The 17,237-nt window shown below is 35.8% G+C and overlaps 5 protein-coding genes across 7 annotated transcripts; 2 read left to right on the top strand and 3 right to left on the bottom strand.

Moving 5' to 3' along the window:
- Positions 1–778: 778 nt before the first annotated feature.
- On the bottom strand, positions 779–5,791 carry LOC112789110 (uncharacterized). 2 transcript variants are annotated; one of them, XM_029295584.2, is made up of 2 exons: positions 3,469–5,791; positions 779–1,042 (listed from the first exon to the last, which is right to left on the bottom strand). In XM_029295584.2, exon 1 carries the CDS (start codon positions 4,667–4,669, stop codon positions 3,503–3,505), a length of 1,167 nt encoding a protein of 388 aa, XP_029151417.1. In that variant the 5' UTR covers positions 4,670–5,791; the 3' UTR covers positions 779–1,042; positions 3,469–3,502. The 2 variants fall into 2 exon arrangements, with proteins under 2 accessions (XP_029151417.1, XP_025686655.1); XM_025830870.3 differs by lacking the exon at positions 779–1,042 and adding an exon at positions 1,556–2,295 and having other exon boundaries at positions 3,469–5,383.
- Positions 5,792–10,766: 4,975 nt separating this feature from the next.
- Positions 10,767–11,346, top strand: LOC112789116 (auxin-induced protein X10A-like). Its single transcript, XM_072226395.1, has one exon. It carries the CDS (start codon positions 10,910–10,912, stop codon positions 11,186–11,188), a length of 279 nt encoding a protein of 92 aa, XP_072082496.1. The 5' UTR covers positions 10,767–10,909; the 3' UTR covers positions 11,189–11,346.
- A 1,586-nt stretch (positions 11,347–12,932) lies between these two features.
- LOC140182891 (auxin-induced protein 15A-like) lies at positions 12,933–13,190 on the bottom strand. Its single transcript, XM_072230734.1, has one exon. The coding sequence runs from the start codon at positions 13,188–13,190 to the stop codon at positions 12,933–12,935; it is 258 nt and encodes an 85-aa protein (XP_072086835.1).
- A 1,055-nt stretch (positions 13,191–14,245) lies between these two features.
- On the top strand, positions 14,246–14,518 carry LOC140182890 (auxin-induced protein 6B-like). The gene has a single exon (XM_072230733.1). It carries the CDS (start codon positions 14,246–14,248, stop codon positions 14,516–14,518), a length of 273 nt encoding a protein of 90 aa, XP_072086834.1.
- Positions 14,519–14,829: 311 nt separating this feature from the next.
- LOC112789112 (UPF0481 protein At3g47200) lies at positions 14,830–16,879 on the bottom strand. Of its 2 annotated transcripts, none has more exons than XM_029295579.2 (3): positions 16,747–16,879; positions 16,462–16,636; positions 14,830–16,349 (listed from the first exon to the last, which is right to left on the bottom strand). In XM_029295579.2, exon 3 carries the CDS (start codon positions 16,347–16,349, stop codon positions 15,060–15,062), a length of 1,290 nt encoding a protein of 429 aa, XP_029151412.1. In that variant the 5' UTR covers positions 16,462–16,636; positions 16,747–16,879; the 3' UTR covers positions 14,830–15,059. The 2 variants fall into 2 exon arrangements, with proteins under 2 accessions (XP_029151412.1, XP_072082495.1); XM_072226394.1 differs by having other exon boundaries at positions 16,540–16,636.
- Positions 16,880–17,237: the final 358 nt, after the last annotated feature.

Below are 17,237 nucleotides of genomic sequence, written 5' to 3'. Positions count from 1 at the left end.
CGTTTGCCTGGTCTTCAAAGGCGCAATGACGTCCCAAAGGGTCACCTTGCAGTTTATGTAGGAGAAAATCAAAAGAAGCGATTTGTGATTCCTATATCATTCTTGAGTCAACCTTCAATTCAAGACTTACTAAGTCATGCTGAACAAGAATTTGGATTTGACCACCCAATGGGTGGGCTCACAATACCTTGCAAAGAAGATGTCTTCCTTGAGATCACTTCTCAGTTGCATAAGTCATAGGAGAGGATCGAACATAGATGGTCAATTATCCAACTCATTTTTGTAAAGAAATCATAGGCTAACATTGTAGATTATCTGCTTTCTTTCTTGTTCTTTCCTACGAAGTAGGAAGAATGATGTATCTACACAGATAAAATTTATTAACAAAGATTATTGCAATTTCATATCTATGAGCCACTTTTATATTCTCTCAAGTCTCAACATTTCTTTTGACCTTTTATTTCAAATTGTTTTTTGGATGACTGTGTATTTTCATGTTGTTATTACTTATGTATGAACCTGGTTAACAAACTAATCTCTATACTTGCTGTATTGTTTAGTACTTCTTTAGTTATGTGGTGAAGCTAGTAATGACTCAATTTACCTCCTCCATGACCTTTGCAAATCCATATAACTATCCACTCTACAGTAGTTTTTTCTTCTTTTTTTTTTTTTAAATTTTTATTTGGGTTTAGGGTTTTTATAATTAGTGGAATGATTGGTTTAATTGCTGGAACATACTTTGTGACTTCCAAGAACTAGTGGTAACAGGAAGGTATTGTAAAAAAAATGTGGTCTTCTCTTGCCACGAATTATTTAAGAGCAATCAGAAGTATTCCATGGTCGATAGTTCACATTGCAAGAGGTATTGCACTAGTAGAGAACCAATGGGATATGTTTTGATCCACATAATTCTTAGCTTATTGGTACGGAATTTATAACCCACAAACTAACCGGCAAGTGTACTAAGTAGTACCTCAAGTGAATGAAGATCGATCTCACGAGGATTGATGGACTAAGCAACAATGATTGAGTGATTTACCTAGTTAAACAAGCAGAAAAGAGTGTTTGAGTATCAATTATATTAAACAATAAATTCAGAAGATAAAAAAGCAAGCAGTAAATGGATTGTGAAATATATATATGAAAAAACAGTTAAAGTTTCAGAGATATTTATTTTTCGGATTAACTTTTTTTACCAACTATTTTAATCATGTAAGATTCAATTCATGGCAAACTATATGTCACTAAACCCTAATTCCTTAGACCTTTTTAGTCTCCTCTAATTTTCATCAATCGCCAATTCCTTGGTCACTTGATTCCAAGGGTTAAGTTCAAAATTAGTTTATGTGCCACAGAAACCATAACTATCCAAATATAAGAGGATTATATGTCATGTATCCTGTTAAGTCCAGATAATTAGTGATTTAAGAGAATTTGTTTTCAAGCTATTGTTTAGGTAAATTGCTTTTCCAAGATTTACAAGAACTCAATTAGAATAAGGGTTATACTTCCGTTCCACCCAAATTCATAAGGTGAAGAACGAAAACAATTCTTGAATTTGAAATCAATACATGAATTAAAATAGAAAAGTAATATTATTAATCCAAAGAATAAACAGAGCTTCTAACCTTAACAGTTGAGGTTTAGTTGCTCATGGTTCAGAGAGAAAAGAAGGATTTTGAAAAACTGTAAAGTGCGGAATGAGGTAAGAGAAGAGAGAAGAGCCCGAAAGGCTGATTCTTTTCTCTTTTTATATCTAATTCTAATTAATGTAAAATATATTTTCTAAAACTAAATAATATCTTTTCCTATTTATAAATAAATTAAAGTCTTAATTAAAATTAAATAAACTTTTTCGTGCAGCTTCAATGAGACGTGGGGACTATTGTGAATCATTGAGCTGGCGCTTAACTTGGAAAATCCCAAGTTAGGCGCCACTATGGCAGCAAGCTTGGACGCGTCTCTTTTGTCTTGGCGCCTAACTTGAGAATTCTGAAGTTAGGCGCCACCCTGGCAGCAAGCAAGTGAGGCTTTGTTCTTCTTCTAGCGCCTAACTTGAGAATTGCCAAGTTAGGCGCCAGTATGGCCGAATATGTTGGAGAAGAAATGTATACTATTATACATCGTTAGAAAGATCTAAAAGTTAGCTTTTTAATGTCACTAGAATCACGTCAATTGGACCTCTGTAACTCAAGTTATTTCCGTTGGAGTGCTAGGAGGTCATGGTTGACAGTATCATTCACTTTCTTCTCTTCTTCTATAAAAATTCCGTCAAATCCATCCGAATGCTATCTGAAATAAACAGAATTGCACACAACTCAAAGTAGCATTCATAGTGGCTAAAAGGTATTTAAATTTTAATTAAACTTAACAATTCGAATGCAAATTCACTAGGAAAAGATAGAAAAGATGCTCACGCATCACAATACCAAACTTGAACTGTTGCTTGTCCTCAAGCAACCAAAACTAATATAGGTTTAGGATGTGAATTTGCACGAGAAGTGAGTACTCAATTAAGCTCCTGTCTCTTCTTAAAGTGGAGTTTATATACTGCAATTCTGAATAGGTTCGGCATCTTACTATCGTTTGAATCTAAGGAATGTCACTATCCTTTGGAATTAGAGTCTGGATAATATTATGAATTCTCTGGCCTTTTATCTTAGATTAATCCTTGAACACAACAAAATTTTTTCATTCTCTTTTCTTTGGTGTTTTGCATCTTGAGTCTAGCCATGACTTTAAATGCTTTGTCTCAAACTCAAACTTTACTTGACACAAAAACATCACAAACACTTAAATGGGAAACTCTCTTTTGGTTCTAATTTTTCTTTCAGCTACTCCCAGACAGTGGTACTCAAAACCTTTGGCATACTCTGTTAAATGCACTTGATCTTGACTCTTAGTGCTTTGTCTCAATGATTATTTGACACATTTACACTACAAGCATATGACTAGGAAAACAACTATTTGACCTTTTAATCAAGTCTGACCTCCCTAGTTATTGATGCTCAGAGCCTTGAACCTTATTTTTCTTTATTTTCTTTTGCTTCAAAGATTAAGCTTTTGTTTACTTCAGAGAATTCATAATAGTTCTTTAAATTCTTGTTCCTCATGCATCAACATCATTTAATTCAAATTCAAATATGCACTGTTCATATCATGCATTCAGAATTACAGATAATACCACCATATTTAAGTAAATAAGACTACTCTTTAATAACAACTCAATTTCTCATGTAATACATCACTTCTTTTTTTTTCTTTAGATTCAAGCTCAATGAGTGGTACATGAGACAACTTTTTAGAGCTAAAAGCAAAGAACAGAATTAAAAATAGCAAAATTAAACAAAAACCTAAGAATTGAAATACTAAAGATTATGCAGATACTAAGACAAAATAGCAGAAAATAGGAATATAACATAATAATAACAGAATAAAACAGGAAGTGAAAAGGGACTAAACTACCTCAGTCTCCATGGTGGGGATCTCTCTCCTCTAGCTATGGTCCATATAGTCCTTTCAGATGGCCAAAGTCCTGTCTCAGCTGGAAAATCTCCTGGCGCTGAGAGTCCTGGACAGCCCTCATCTGATCAAGGGTGGAGGTGAGATACTCCCAGCGGTTGTCTTGTGTCACCCTCATCTGCTCCATGGATGCATTGAACTGCTGCCAACGGCTATCCTGTGTGATTCTCATCTGTTCAATAGAGGAAATAAGCTGCTGCCAGTACTCCTGAGGTGGGAAGTAATGCCCCTGAGGTAATGGAGGTTGATCCTGTTGAGTTTCCTCCCCAGCTTGATCTTCTTTAGGGACCCTGTGGTGTTCCCTAAGATGCTCCATGGTCTTCTTAGTAATTGGCCTCTCAACAGGAATGGGGAAGTCATTATCCATCTTTACCTTTGCTGCTTCACACAGACGGTAAATCAGATGTGGAAAACCAAGCCTAGCCTTCTTAAGAGGATTGGAGGCAATGTTATATATCTGTTCTGGAATAATGTCCTCTACCTCCACTACTTCTCCTTTCATGATACAGTGAATCATGACAGCCCGGTCCACAGTGCATTCGGACCGGTTACTAGTTGGCATGATAGACCTTCGAATGAAGTCTAACCATCCCCTAGCTATAGGGAGAAGATCAGTGCTCTTTAGTTGGTTAGGCTTCCCCTCTGCACCTATTCTCCACTGAGAACCCGGAATGCATATTTCTTCAAGTACTTGTTCCAGTTGCTGATTTCTATGCATCCTCTCACTGTAGCAAGCAGATATATGATCTGGAGGTGGCAGATGGAGGACCTGTCGGATGCTTCTTGGACTGAAATCAATGACCTTTCCTCTCACATAGCTTTGGTAGTTCTTTTCATTGATCCCGTCAACATCCTTGTAAGCGACCCAGATATTGCCATAAAATTCTTGGACCATTAATTGTCCAACTTCAGTGTGCGGGTTGCACAGAAATTGCCATCCTCTCCTTTGAATCTGAAATTGAATTTCCGGATATTCATCTGGTTGAAGCGCAAATCTCACTTCCGGAGTTACAGCCTTCTTGTAAGTATTCTCATAAAAGTGTTTCTCATGAAGCTTGGAGCGGAACCTCTGTGCATTATAAGAACTGGTGGCTGGCTCTTTGCCTTTCCTCTTCCTTGAGGACTTAATAGTTTTTGGTGCCATTACAATGGGCAGAAAAATAACAAGTGAAGCGATAACACCAAACTTAAAATTTTTGCTCGTTCTCGAACAAATTAGAGAATTACAAAGAGTAAGACATAGAGGAAAAGATGAAGAAATCTAAAATAATGAAGTAAAATTAAATTAAATTTTTTTTTTGAATTAAACTGAATAAATAAATAAAAAAATAAAAAAAGGGAAAGGGGCGCACAGAGGTGGGGTAATGAAAGAACGGGGGTGGTTATGTGTATAGAAGAGGGGACGTATTTATATAGGCAGGGGGTTGATGTGGCTGGGTGTAGTTAGCTTGGGGAAGGAGGAAACGACTAATGTGTTGTTGTGGTGGTTAGAAGGGGAATTGGGGAGGGTTAAGGGAAGGGATTTGTTGTGTGATAATGGAATGGAAGGGGGGTCTTTATATAGGTGAGGGGGAATGGCTTGATCACCGGTGGGTTTGGGGAAGGAAAAAGGAAGGGTTGGAAATAGATAGGAAAGGGAAAAAGGGAGGGGATCAGGGAATGGGTAGGGGATTCGGTCAAGGTGGGTTGGGACTGGACTTATAGGGAAGAGGGTTGGAAGGGATAGGAATATTGGTCAGGGGAGGGTAGTCGGGGAAGGAAAAAGGAAGGGTTGGGATGGGGTTTGAGGGATAGAAAAAAAAAAGGAAAGTGAATATGTGCAGGGTTGGGGAATGGAATCACAGTGATTTGGTGCAGGATTCACGTGATTCAGTTAGGAATTAGGCAATTTATGAGAGCTGGCGCGTAACTTGAGGGTAACAGCGCCTAACTTGGAGTGAGATGTCTCCCTTGGCGCCTAGCTTAAAGAACACAGCGCCTAACTTTGTTCTTGAACCCATGCTGATGCCTAACTTGAGAAACTTGGAGTTAGGTGCTGTGTGTACAGAAAGGAACAAATTCTCTCGCTCAAGTTAGGCGCCACCCTCTATTTTTTTTTTTTTTTTTTTTGTGCCTAACTTCACTATGCAGACCTAACAGTGGATAATCCTCCAAGATTCTTCATGTGGCGCCTAACTTCAAGAAAGCAAAGTTAGGCGCCAAGCCTCCAATAAAAACTCCAATTTTGCACGCATGACTGGTGCTTAATTTCACAAAAGTGAAGTTAGGTACCACCCCTCCAACAGCTTCCTTCAATTTTGCTTTGCATGTGGCGCCTAACTTCAGAAAGTGAAGTTAGGCGCCACCCTATCCGCATCCAGCTTTTTTAGGATGTTCGAAATTCTGTCTTTATGCACTTGTTTTTGTTCTAATAACTCTGCATGATCAACATACACATAAAACAAAGGAAAAATAATAGAAACTCAAACAAAATTAATGAAACAAAAATAAAAAAATCAAGGTAAAATTCAAACTTAAGGATACGAAAACATTGGGTTGCCTCCCGACAAACACTTCTTTATCGTCACTAGCTTGACGGTCAACTTTGTTAATCCAGCAGATGAGTGGACCTTCTCCAAGATAGTGCTTCAATCTCTGGTCATTTACTGTAAACCTTCTGTCAGAATTCTCTTCCTGAATTTCCACATGACCATACAGCGATGCTCTAGTTACCACAAACGGTCCTGACCACCGGGATTTCAGCTTCCCAGGAAAGAGTTTGAGCCTTGAATTGAATAAGAGCACTCTCTGACCTGGCTCAAAGACTCTGATGGTAATCTTCTTGTCATGCCATATCTTGGTTCTCTCCTTATAGAGCTTGACATTCTCATAGACAGAGTATCTGAATTCATCAAGCTCATTCAGCTGAAGCATCCGCTTTATTCCTACAGCTTGGGCATCAAAGTTCAGAAACTTGATCGCCCAGTATGCTCTATGCTCGAACTCAACTGGCAAGTGACAGGCTTTACCATAGACCAACTGATAAGGGGACATGCCAATAGGAGTCTTGTATGTTGTCCGGTATGTATGCCCAGAGAGCATCATCAAACTTCCTAGACCAATCCTTTCTTGAGATACTGACGGTCATCTCTATAATCCTCTTAAGTTCTCTATTAGAGACCTCCACCTGTTCACTTGTCTGAGGGTGATAAGGGGTTGTCACTTTATGACGGACTCCATATCTCTACAGAAATGAGTCCAGCTGTCTGTTGCAGAAGTGGCTTCCTCCATCACTAATGAGTGTCCTTGGGACACCAAACCAGCTGAAAATATATCTTTGGAGAAAGCTCATCACAACTTTGGCATCATTGATGGGTAAAGCCACAACTTCAACTCACTTGGGCACATAATCAATTGCCACTAAGATATAAGAGTTGGAGTATGAGGGTGGAAAATGTCCCATGAAATTAATATCCCACACATTAAATAACTCAATCTCAAGAATCCCCTGCTGTGGCATCTCATGGTTGACAGGAAGATTTTTAGCTCTCTGACATTTTTCACAGTTTTTCACAAATGCTCTTGAGTCTCGGAAGAGAGTCGGCCAATAAAAACTGCTCTGAAGGACCTTTGTAGTTGTCCTTTCACCACCAAAGTGGCCTCCATAATCAGAGCCATAACAATGCCAAAGAATCTGTTGTGTCTACTCATCTGAGACACACCTCCGGATTATACAATCTGAGCATCTTTTAAAAAGATAAGGATCCTCCCAAAAGTAGTACTTTGCATCAGTCAGCAACTTCCTAATTTGTTGTTTACTGTACTCCTTGGGAATGAATCTCATGACTTTGTAATTTGCAATATCTACAAACTATGGAGCCTGTTGAATGATAAAAAGTTGCTCATCTGGGAATGTCTCAGTCACAGCTGTGGGTGATTGCATTCCTTCTTCAGGTTCAATTCTGGAAAGGTGGTAAGCCATTTTGATTTTCTGACCCCTTTCTGTCATTGATCTCAATATCAAACTCCTGAAGGAGCAGTACCCATCTGATTAATCTTGGTTTAGAATTCTATTTGGTTAGAAGGTACCAAAAATTTGGTGTGGAATTTATAACCCACAAACTAATCGGAAAGTGCACCAGGTCGTACCAAGTAGTACTTCAAGTGAATGAGGGTCGATCCCAAGAGGATTGATGGACTAAGCAACAATAATTGAGTGATTTACTTAGTTAAACAAGCAGAAAAGAGTGTTTGGGTCTCCATTGCATTAAACAGTAAATTCAGAAGATCAGAAAGCAAGCAGTAAACGGATTGTGAAATATATATGAGAAAACAGTTAAGGTTTCAGAGATATTTATTTTTCGAATTAACTTTTCTTACCAACTATTTTAAGCATATAAGATTCAATTCATGGCAAATTATATGTGACTAAACCCTAATACCTTAGACCTTTTTAGTCTCCTCTAACCTTCATCAACTGCCAATTCCTTGGTCACTTGATTCCAATTAGAGGGTTAAGTTCAAAACTAGTTTATGTGCCACAGAAACCCTAATTATCCAAATATAAGAGGATTATATGTCACGTATCCCGTTAAGTCCAGATAACTTGTGATTTAGGAGAATTTATTTTCAAACCGTTGTTCAGTTAAATTGCTTTTCTAAGGTTTACAAGAACTCAATTAAAATAAGGATCATACTTCCGTTCCACCCAAATTCATAAGATGAAGAACAAAAACAATTATTGAATTTGAAATCAATACATAAATTAAAATAGAAAAGTAATAGTATTAATCCATAGAATAAAAAGAACTCCTAATCTTAACAATGGAGGTTCAGTTGCTCATGGTTCAGAGAGAAAACAAGGATTCTGAAAAACTGTAAAGTGCGGAATGAGGTAAGAGAAGAGAGAAGAGCCCGAAGGGTTGATTCTTTTCCATTTTTATAACTAATCCTAATTAATGTAAAATATATTTTCCAAAACTAAATAATCTTTTCCTATTTATAAATAAATTAAAGTTTTAATCAAAATTAAATAAACTTCTTCGTGTAGCTTCAATTGAGACATGCGGACCATTGTGAATCATTGAGCCGGCGCCTAACTTGAAAAATCCAAAGTTAGGCACCACTATGGCAGCAAGCTTGGACGCATCTCTTTTGTCTTGGTGCCTAACTTGAGAATAGCCAAGTTAGGCGCCAGTATGGCCGAATATGTTGGAGAAGAAGTGTATACTATTATACATCATTGGAAAGCTCTGAAAGTTAGCTTTCCAATGCCACTAGAATTACGTCAATTGGACCTCTTTAGCTCAAGTATTCCTGTTGGAGTGCCAGGAGGTCATAGTTGACAGAATCATTCACTTTCTTCTCTTCTTCTATAAAAATTCTGTCAAATCCATTCGAATGCTACCTGAAATAAACAGAATTGTACACAATTTAAAGTAGCATTCATAGTGACTAAAAGGTATTTAAATCTTGATTAAACTTAACAATTCGAATGCAAATTCACTAAGAAAAAATAGAAAAGATACTCACGCATCACTTACTGGTTGTAAAGTCACTTTCTGAAGGTGCCAACTATTTGGCATTAAATCTATAGTGTCAACTAATCCTTGAAGGCAAAACCATGTGATATCCCATTTGCTGTTGTCTATCAATAGACCACATCAAGGGTATGATTTGATTTTTTTTTTAATTTTTTTTATATATGTATAAGATAATATTTACATACACAATTGGAAAAACTATCATTATAATTTATTTTTACATATTGATTGATTTTCATGAGGTGTAAATTTCTTTAACTTTGACTCTTATACTTTTTTATTCTAATTCTAAAAGTTATATTTCTTAGTTTATAATGATTATATTTTGATAATTTTTAAATATTTTTTTATTGTTGAGAGTTATTAGTGTGTTACTTGCGTTTCACCTAGATTATATTTTCTTTTACCTAAAAAGGTTCAAAAAGATAACATGTCAAGATGCATATAAGTGTGCAAGGATGAGAAAAGAAAACTTAGTGAAGAAAAATACAATGAAGTTATTACAAAATTTTTATGCATTAATCAGTCACAATAATTATGATGTTCCACTTTTGCGAGAAAGCAAAGGGAAAAACAAGATATACACTTGTATTATGATACTACAAAATTGTTTGAGTTGAGCTAATCTATGCTATGTCAGCCTCTTTTTTCTGATGAATGAGTGATTCAAGCAAAAAATGATATGATATCTAAGAACACATCTTCTGTGCAAGGAATTGTGAGGCCACCCATTGGATGAACATAACCAAATTCTTCTTCCGCTTTACTCAGCAAGTCTTGAAATGATGGTTGGTTCAAATATGATATTGGAACTATGAACCTCTTCATCTTTTCTCCAACATAAACTGCAAGATGCCCCTTTGAGACTTCTCCACCCTTTGAAGCTGCTTGTGTAGATTTTCTAATACCAGGTAAGCGAAAGCCCATTGTTTCTTTTTTGTTGTTCCACTCACACAACTATAGAATGATCTCAAGTAGCTTGTGTATGAAAAAAGTGTTTCAAGTCTGATGTTTTGTGTTTGAGAATGCATAGATGAGTATTAGTATATATAGATCAAAAGGATGCTTGTGTGGATACCCTTCTGTATGGAATTGAATGGGGTCTAGAAAGACAAGGACTCATGAACCTTCACATGGTGCTGTCTCTTGGAGGTCTTTATGAAGAACTACTAATGATTCAGGAGCAAATGGCCCACATTATTGAAGATTTGCCAACATAATCAATCCTTGAAAATGAAAGAGGTATGAAGTATTGATTGCTGAGAGCCTAATTGTTGTTTAAAAAATTTAATGGCCTGCTTCTCATCTACATACCAAACTTTATCTATTCTTCACTTGGTGTTGCTTTGAGCTTGATGCACATTCACACATCCCCGTGATAATGTATCAATGTTGGCTCAATTATTAACTACCATGTTTCAGAGCTATCAATCACATCCTGCTTGGGGTTTTCAAATTTCATAATTTGTTACTCTGGTATTATTAGTTGGCAGATGTATGGATATAAAGTTTTCAATCTAAGGAAAATATATGAGATGTCTAAAGCATGTCTAGTAGAAGGTGGCTATTGTTTGGGCCATTCCTTTAGAAGGTGTGGTGTGCACTCTTACACAACTGCTTAATCCTTGATAGAAATCTCTAAGACAGCACCATGTGATTTCTCATCTGTATGTCCTCATCCTTTCAACAATCTTTCATCCTAGAAATAATTATTCAAGGAAAGTTAAAGTCTATAAATACACTTCCTCTTGCCTTCAAAAACAGCACAAACCATTGCCATCCTCAAGCATAAACGTTTAGACACATTCTTCTTAGATTTTAGAGCTTTGCCTTGTTCTCCTTCTTTTAGACCAACACAAAAGATGGGTTTCCGTTTACCTGCTATTCGAAGGGCTTCCTTCTCTGCTAGCCAATCATCTTCAAAATCCTTGGAAGCTCCAAAGGGGTATCTTGCAGTGTATGTTGGAGAGAAGCAGAAGCGTTTTCTGATCCCTGTATCATATTTGAACCAACCATCATTCCAAGACTTGTTGAGTCAAGCCGAGGAAGAGTTTGGATATGATCATCCCATGGGTGGTCTCACAATTCCTTGCAGTGAAGATGCTTTCCGACAAATCACTTCTCACTTGAATAGCCTATAAATCTCATTATGTGGGAGGCTGACTTAGATTAGTGTACAGATTTTGCACAATAGTATAGAGTTAACCATCAGAATGACAAATTCAAAGAAATTGTCTTCTGTTTTTTGTGTAATAACAACAAATTCAATTAATCAAATATTTCTTTTTATCAACAAAAATGTTCACATCTCTCTGCAATTAGTAGCTTCTTCATCATTTTATTTGATTTAAGTAAAATCCAATTTATCCACTTTGATAAATTCCAAAGAGCAAGTATGTTTCCTATGGTAGAAGAAAAAGATAGCTCCATTTGGACCCGAGGTTAAGGTTTTGGGGGGCCTGATCACAACTATGCATGTTGTGCCTTCCCAACCTATGCAGGTGCACAATAGCAATGACAGCATCAAGGTCTAATTATCCCCTTGAATAACACTAACTCACTTTTATAGAAATAGCCATTGCAAATGTCATTAATGCATGTTATCTATAATAACATAGTGTAGATTTTCTCTTCTTAATTTTGGTTTTTAATTATGACCCAAAATTTCCAGATATGAATGATGAGTGCTGTATATATATGAATTACATGACACCTACTGTTGATCTACTGTTCCATGTTTTTCTCATTCTGATTTCTCATTCTGTATTTTTTGCAAGGCTCATTCATACTTTTGCGTGTGGATGATGAAATAAATATATATAACCACTCCACTCTACAATACTGATTTTATTTTATTTTCTCTTTTTAAAACTGTTTTAATAATTGATGGAATTGTTGGCTAGTTTTAGGAAAATATTTCATGACTTCAAATTACTAGTGAATGTCACAAAATGTAGTCCCTTATTTAAGAGCAATCAACTTCATTTCATGATCAATAGATCCAAGAAGTATTGCATCAGAGAGTAGAGAACCAATGATATGTTTTGAGCCAATCTGGAATATAGAAATTAAGCATTACTTTGGCTGCATAATTATTAACTTATTCCTTGTAAAGTCTCTTTCTGAAGGTGTCAACTATGGTGTCCTGAATTCTAATATTTTAAATTTAGTTATTAGCATATGGGATGTAATTTGTAAACTCTATTTTCAAGGGTGGGCAAAAATGTTGGATTCATATCTCAAATGTCAAGTAATCCTTGAAGACAATACCATGTGATTTCCCATTTGCTGTCTCTATCCCTAGACCCTATGAAGGATATGATTTGATTTCATTGTTTGTTCTTATAACGATAATAATATTAATATTTATATACACATAAATTGAAGGAGAAAAAGGGCATTACAATTTATTTTGACATATTAACTGATTTTTTTTAGATGAATTTTCTTTTTATAATTTTGACTCCACAACCTTTTTTATTATTCTAGAAAATAATTCTCTTATTTAGTTATTGTATATTGATTATATCTTGATCATTTTTTAATAATTTTTTTTGCTAATCATTATTGGTGATGTTAATTACATTTCTCTTAAATATGTTTTCTTTCAATTAAAGTGACTTCAAAATAATTAAAAAGAGGGGAATAGCAAGTAAGCATAACAGGAACATGGTGAGTGTGCAATATATGCAAAGATTTTGCATCAATGAATGAGACTAATTAACATGTTCCACTTTTGGATGAAAGCAAAGTGAAAACAAACTCTCCCTCCTACCTACTCAGCTTACAATTGTACTTGACAAAATTGTTTGATTTGAACTAATCTACAAAATTGTTTGATTTGAACTAATCTATGTTATATCAGCCTCAATTTTCTGATAATGATCAAGCCAGAACGGATACCATGTCTAAGAACATGTCTTCTGTGCAAGAAAATGTGAGGCCACCCATTGGATGAACATAACCAAATTCTTCTTCTGCTTTACTCAGCAAGTCTTGAAATGATGGTTGGTTCAAATATGATATTGGAACTATGAACCTCTTCATCTTTTCTCCGACATACACTGCAAGATACCCCCTTGGGACTTCACCCTTTGAAGCTTCCTTTGTAGCTTTTCTAATACCAGGTAAACGAAATCCCATTGTTTCTTCTTTGATATTCCACACACACACTACTGCAGAATGATCTCAAGTAACTTGTATGAGAAAGTTGTGTTTCAACTCTGATGTTTGTGTGTTTGAGAATGCAAAGATGAGTATTGGTATATATAGATTAATAGGTTGCTTCTGTGGATACCCTTCTCTAAGGAATTAAATGCTTAATGAATGAACAGTTTAATGGGATCTAGTGAAAGAAAAGGACTCATGAACCTTCACATGTTGTTGTCTTGGAGAGTCTTTTTGAAAAACTACTACGATTTAGCAGTAAATGGCCCACAATATGGAAGATTTGCCAACACAGTCACTTGCTTGAAAATGAAACAAATTAGTACTGTTGAATGTTGAAAATCTTATTATTGTTTAACTAATGTAATGGCCTGTTTCTCACGTACAAGACATGCCCAAACATTTCAGTTCAGTGGTCTATTAGCTAATAGCTGTTTGTACTTGATCTTGAACGTTGATATCATATCTATAATCCATAAAACTTGTTTGTAGCTTTTGGATAATGTCACTTTCAGAGCTATCAATCAAGTCCTGCTTATGGTTTACAAATTTCATAATTTGGTACTCTGGTATTACTAGTAGGCAAATGTATGGACATAAGTTTTCAATCTAAGAAAAAACTGTAAGATGTCTAAAGCATGTCTAATAATGGATTATCAATGGTACAACACATGAAAACACATTAGGTGTAACTCATGTCATGTCTGGTAATAGATTAATTGAGCTTATCTCATTTGATTACAACTGGCTGCTCTATGAGCCGTTGCTTGAGATGGTAGGGTATGCATTCTTATACAAATGCTTAATGCTTGATAGAAATCTCTAAGACAGCACCATGTGATTTCTCATCACTATGTCCTCATCCTAGAAATAATTATCCAAGTAATGTTAAAATCTATAAATACACTTCCTCTTGCCTTCAAAAACAGCACAACCCATTGCCACCTTCAAGCATCAACGTTTAGAATTTAGACATATTCTTCTTAGATTTGAGAGTTTTGCCTTATTCTCCTTGTAGAACAACACTAAAGATGGGTTTCCGTTTACCTGGTATTCGAAGGGCGTCCTTCTCTGCTAACCAAGCATCTTCAAGATCCTTGGAAGTCCCAAAGGGGTATCTTGCAGTGTATGTTGGAGAGAAACAGAAGCGTTTTGTAATTCCTATATCATATCTGAACCAACCATCATTTCAAGACTTGTTGAGTCAAGCTCAGGAAGAGTTCGGATATGATCATCCCATGGGTGGTCTCACTATTCCTTGCAGCGAATATGTCTTCCAACAGATCACTTCTCAGCTTGAATAGCCTTAACTCTTGTATAGAAGATTGACTTAGATTAGTATAGACATTTTGTACAATAGGTAAGAGTTGACCACCAGATTGACAAATTCAAAGAATATGTCTTCTGTTTTTTTTTTTTTATAATGACAGTGAGCTCAATAACTCAGATATTTCTTCTCATCAATAAAATTGTTCAGTTCTCTTTGCAATTAGTAGCTTATTGACCATCATTACTTGCTTAAGTTAACTCCATTTGGAACAATTTTGTATGGTAATTGTGGTTTTTTGTTATAACTCAAAAAAAGGTTCAAACATAGAAGCTCTAGTTAGAACAATTTAGCACATTAACTTGTTAATATATTCATTCTATTCAATTCTTTATATAAATAGTATCATAGTTCATGACTATTATTTAGCAAATATTACATACATATTTATCTCACACAACCACACACATACTAAAAACAATAACATGTGTATTCACTAAAATACCCCATCACATTGAGCGAACTTTGAACATATAATCATCCAATCCAATCTACACAACACAAACATTAATCCTGTACTAATGTACTACTTGGAGGATGGAGAATACTGTCTGAATGATGGTGAGAATAAGTAGAAAAATTCCAGCAATGGAAGCTACCGTCTTCCATGGAGTGTTGCAGTAGTCGCGCCTCAAAGTTGCTACTTTCCTATTCCAAGGATGAGCACAAAAAGCATTCAAATCTTGGAAAATGCTTGAATATTTCACATTAAAATCTGTCTGCATAATGTTGACTCCAAGACCATTGAACATTTCAGCCACTGCATTGCTATCACTTAACCAGTTATCAATTATTCCTTTCTTAATCAGTAAATCTACATCTTTGTCTGTGTTGATTAGGTAGTCAAATACAGTAATATAGTCAGTGAGATAGGATTCATTAACACAGTGGCATTGCTCGAACGCTAACAAATTTCTCAAAACAATTTCAGTATTGTCGTCGACTCTAATGAACGGGATTCTCAAAGTATGACCAGAAAGTTGCAAGTCTAGTAAGCATTGACTATTTTTGTTTACTTCAAAATTCACTCCAGCTTCCTTCAACTTAGATGCACTATAAAGGTGTGTTACCTCTGCAGTTCTTGAGCATCCAGAGACTGATGGTTGGAATAAGTGAGAGGATATTAATAGAAGCTTTCTTGATAGATCTGTGAAATGAGCTATTGTACTAACATTGGATAAGGATAACCCAACCTTATCACTAGAAATGATATAATTAGGAATGATATAATGAAAAGTGAGCCATAATAATGAAGGATAGTTGTTCTGGCCTCTACTATTTAAAGTAGAAGGGAAAGCTAGATTGTGAAGCTTCTCAAGAACAAAGAAAGGGACTTGATTCTCAAGCAACAACAAATCATAGTGCATAAAATTCCCTAACCTTGGTGGCAGAAGAATGGCATCCCTATGGTGGTACCTGCATAAAAGCTCTAATATGAAGCAGCAATCCACCAATATCACCCTGATATGTTTTTCAATGCTAATTTTGATGTCATCTGAGTAACAACGACGAACCTCTGGCTCGAGCTCTTGCACACAACTCACAAAACTTTTCAAGTTCTTTGTCTCTGATCTTTCAATGAATTGTCTGCAATATAATCTTTTCTGGTCCTCCATCTTTAGCAACTTTGGATTCCCATGGTGAAAAGGACCAATTGAAACAACCTTTGGAGTGTATGCATCTGTTTTGAACTTGCGGATTTCATGGGGCACCCTATAGATGCAGCATTCATCAGTAAGAAGAGGTTGTGCTTCCTCCAACATTGCATTAATCTTGATTAAAACATCATCAGGATTCCCACCTTCCATCTATATGTAAAAGTAGGAACATACATGATTATACATAATTTAGTGCATGGAATAAAAACTAAGACAATAAAAGGTTAAAAGAAAGAGTCTAATAATATTGAAATCTGCTTACAATAAGAATGATCAAAATCCTCTATTAAAAATGCAGATGAAAGTTAACCAACTTGAGTTGGTTGAGTGGTTAGCTCACTCGTTCGCTTAAGCAATTGTCGAGAGTTCGAATCCCGCCTTGTGCATGTAGCAACTCATTAGTCAGCGGCAGACCCTTCCCTAAATGGAGCTCAGATCTGCGACGGATTAGTTAACAAAATGGCGATGAAAGTTTAAATGCATGAAACCATGAATTGGCCAAGAGCAAGACTTAAAGGAATTCACCAAGCCACTAACAAAACCTCACCATATCAATTGCTGAAAGAGCTAAGCCTGAAACAAGGAGCAATGGCTAAATTCCTACTAATTATTATTATTATTTGACAGGTGTTGTGTCCAATTCCTATGCAGAGGAAGCTGCTAGCTAGGTTTCTTAAGCTTATGTATTGAACTGTGTAGATGATTTGGTTGGTCAACTTGAACTGTGTAGTTGACTTGGTCAACTTTGGCTTCTAGTTTCTTAGTCACAACATGTACTTGATGACCCATTCTAATTGTATATGTCTTTATATTGCTTACAAACACAGATGGCTGTGAAGAAATTAATTATGTACAAAGTTTGAACTTATAGGTCATACATAGAGTAAGACAAATTTGGAAGTGAATTAATAAGTTGAAATCTGATAAAAAAAAATGAAAATCACATTAGTAACATCCACAATCAATCTAGTTTCCTTTTTGAATTTTCATTTTTCACCCACTATTTTAGGTTGTTGATTACAAATTGATGATATCTAT

Source organism: Arachis hypogaea, chromosome 3 (genome assembly GCF_003086295.3).
Source record: "Arachis hypogaea cultivar Tifrunner chromosome 3, arahy.Tifrunner.gnm2.J5K5, whole genome shotgun sequence".
Lineage (NCBI taxonomy): Eukaryota > Viridiplantae > Streptophyta > Magnoliopsida > Fabales > Fabaceae > Arachis > Arachis hypogaea.
The sequence above is the reverse complement of the archived record's forward strand: the minus strand, read 5'-3'. Positions and strand labels throughout refer to the sequence as shown.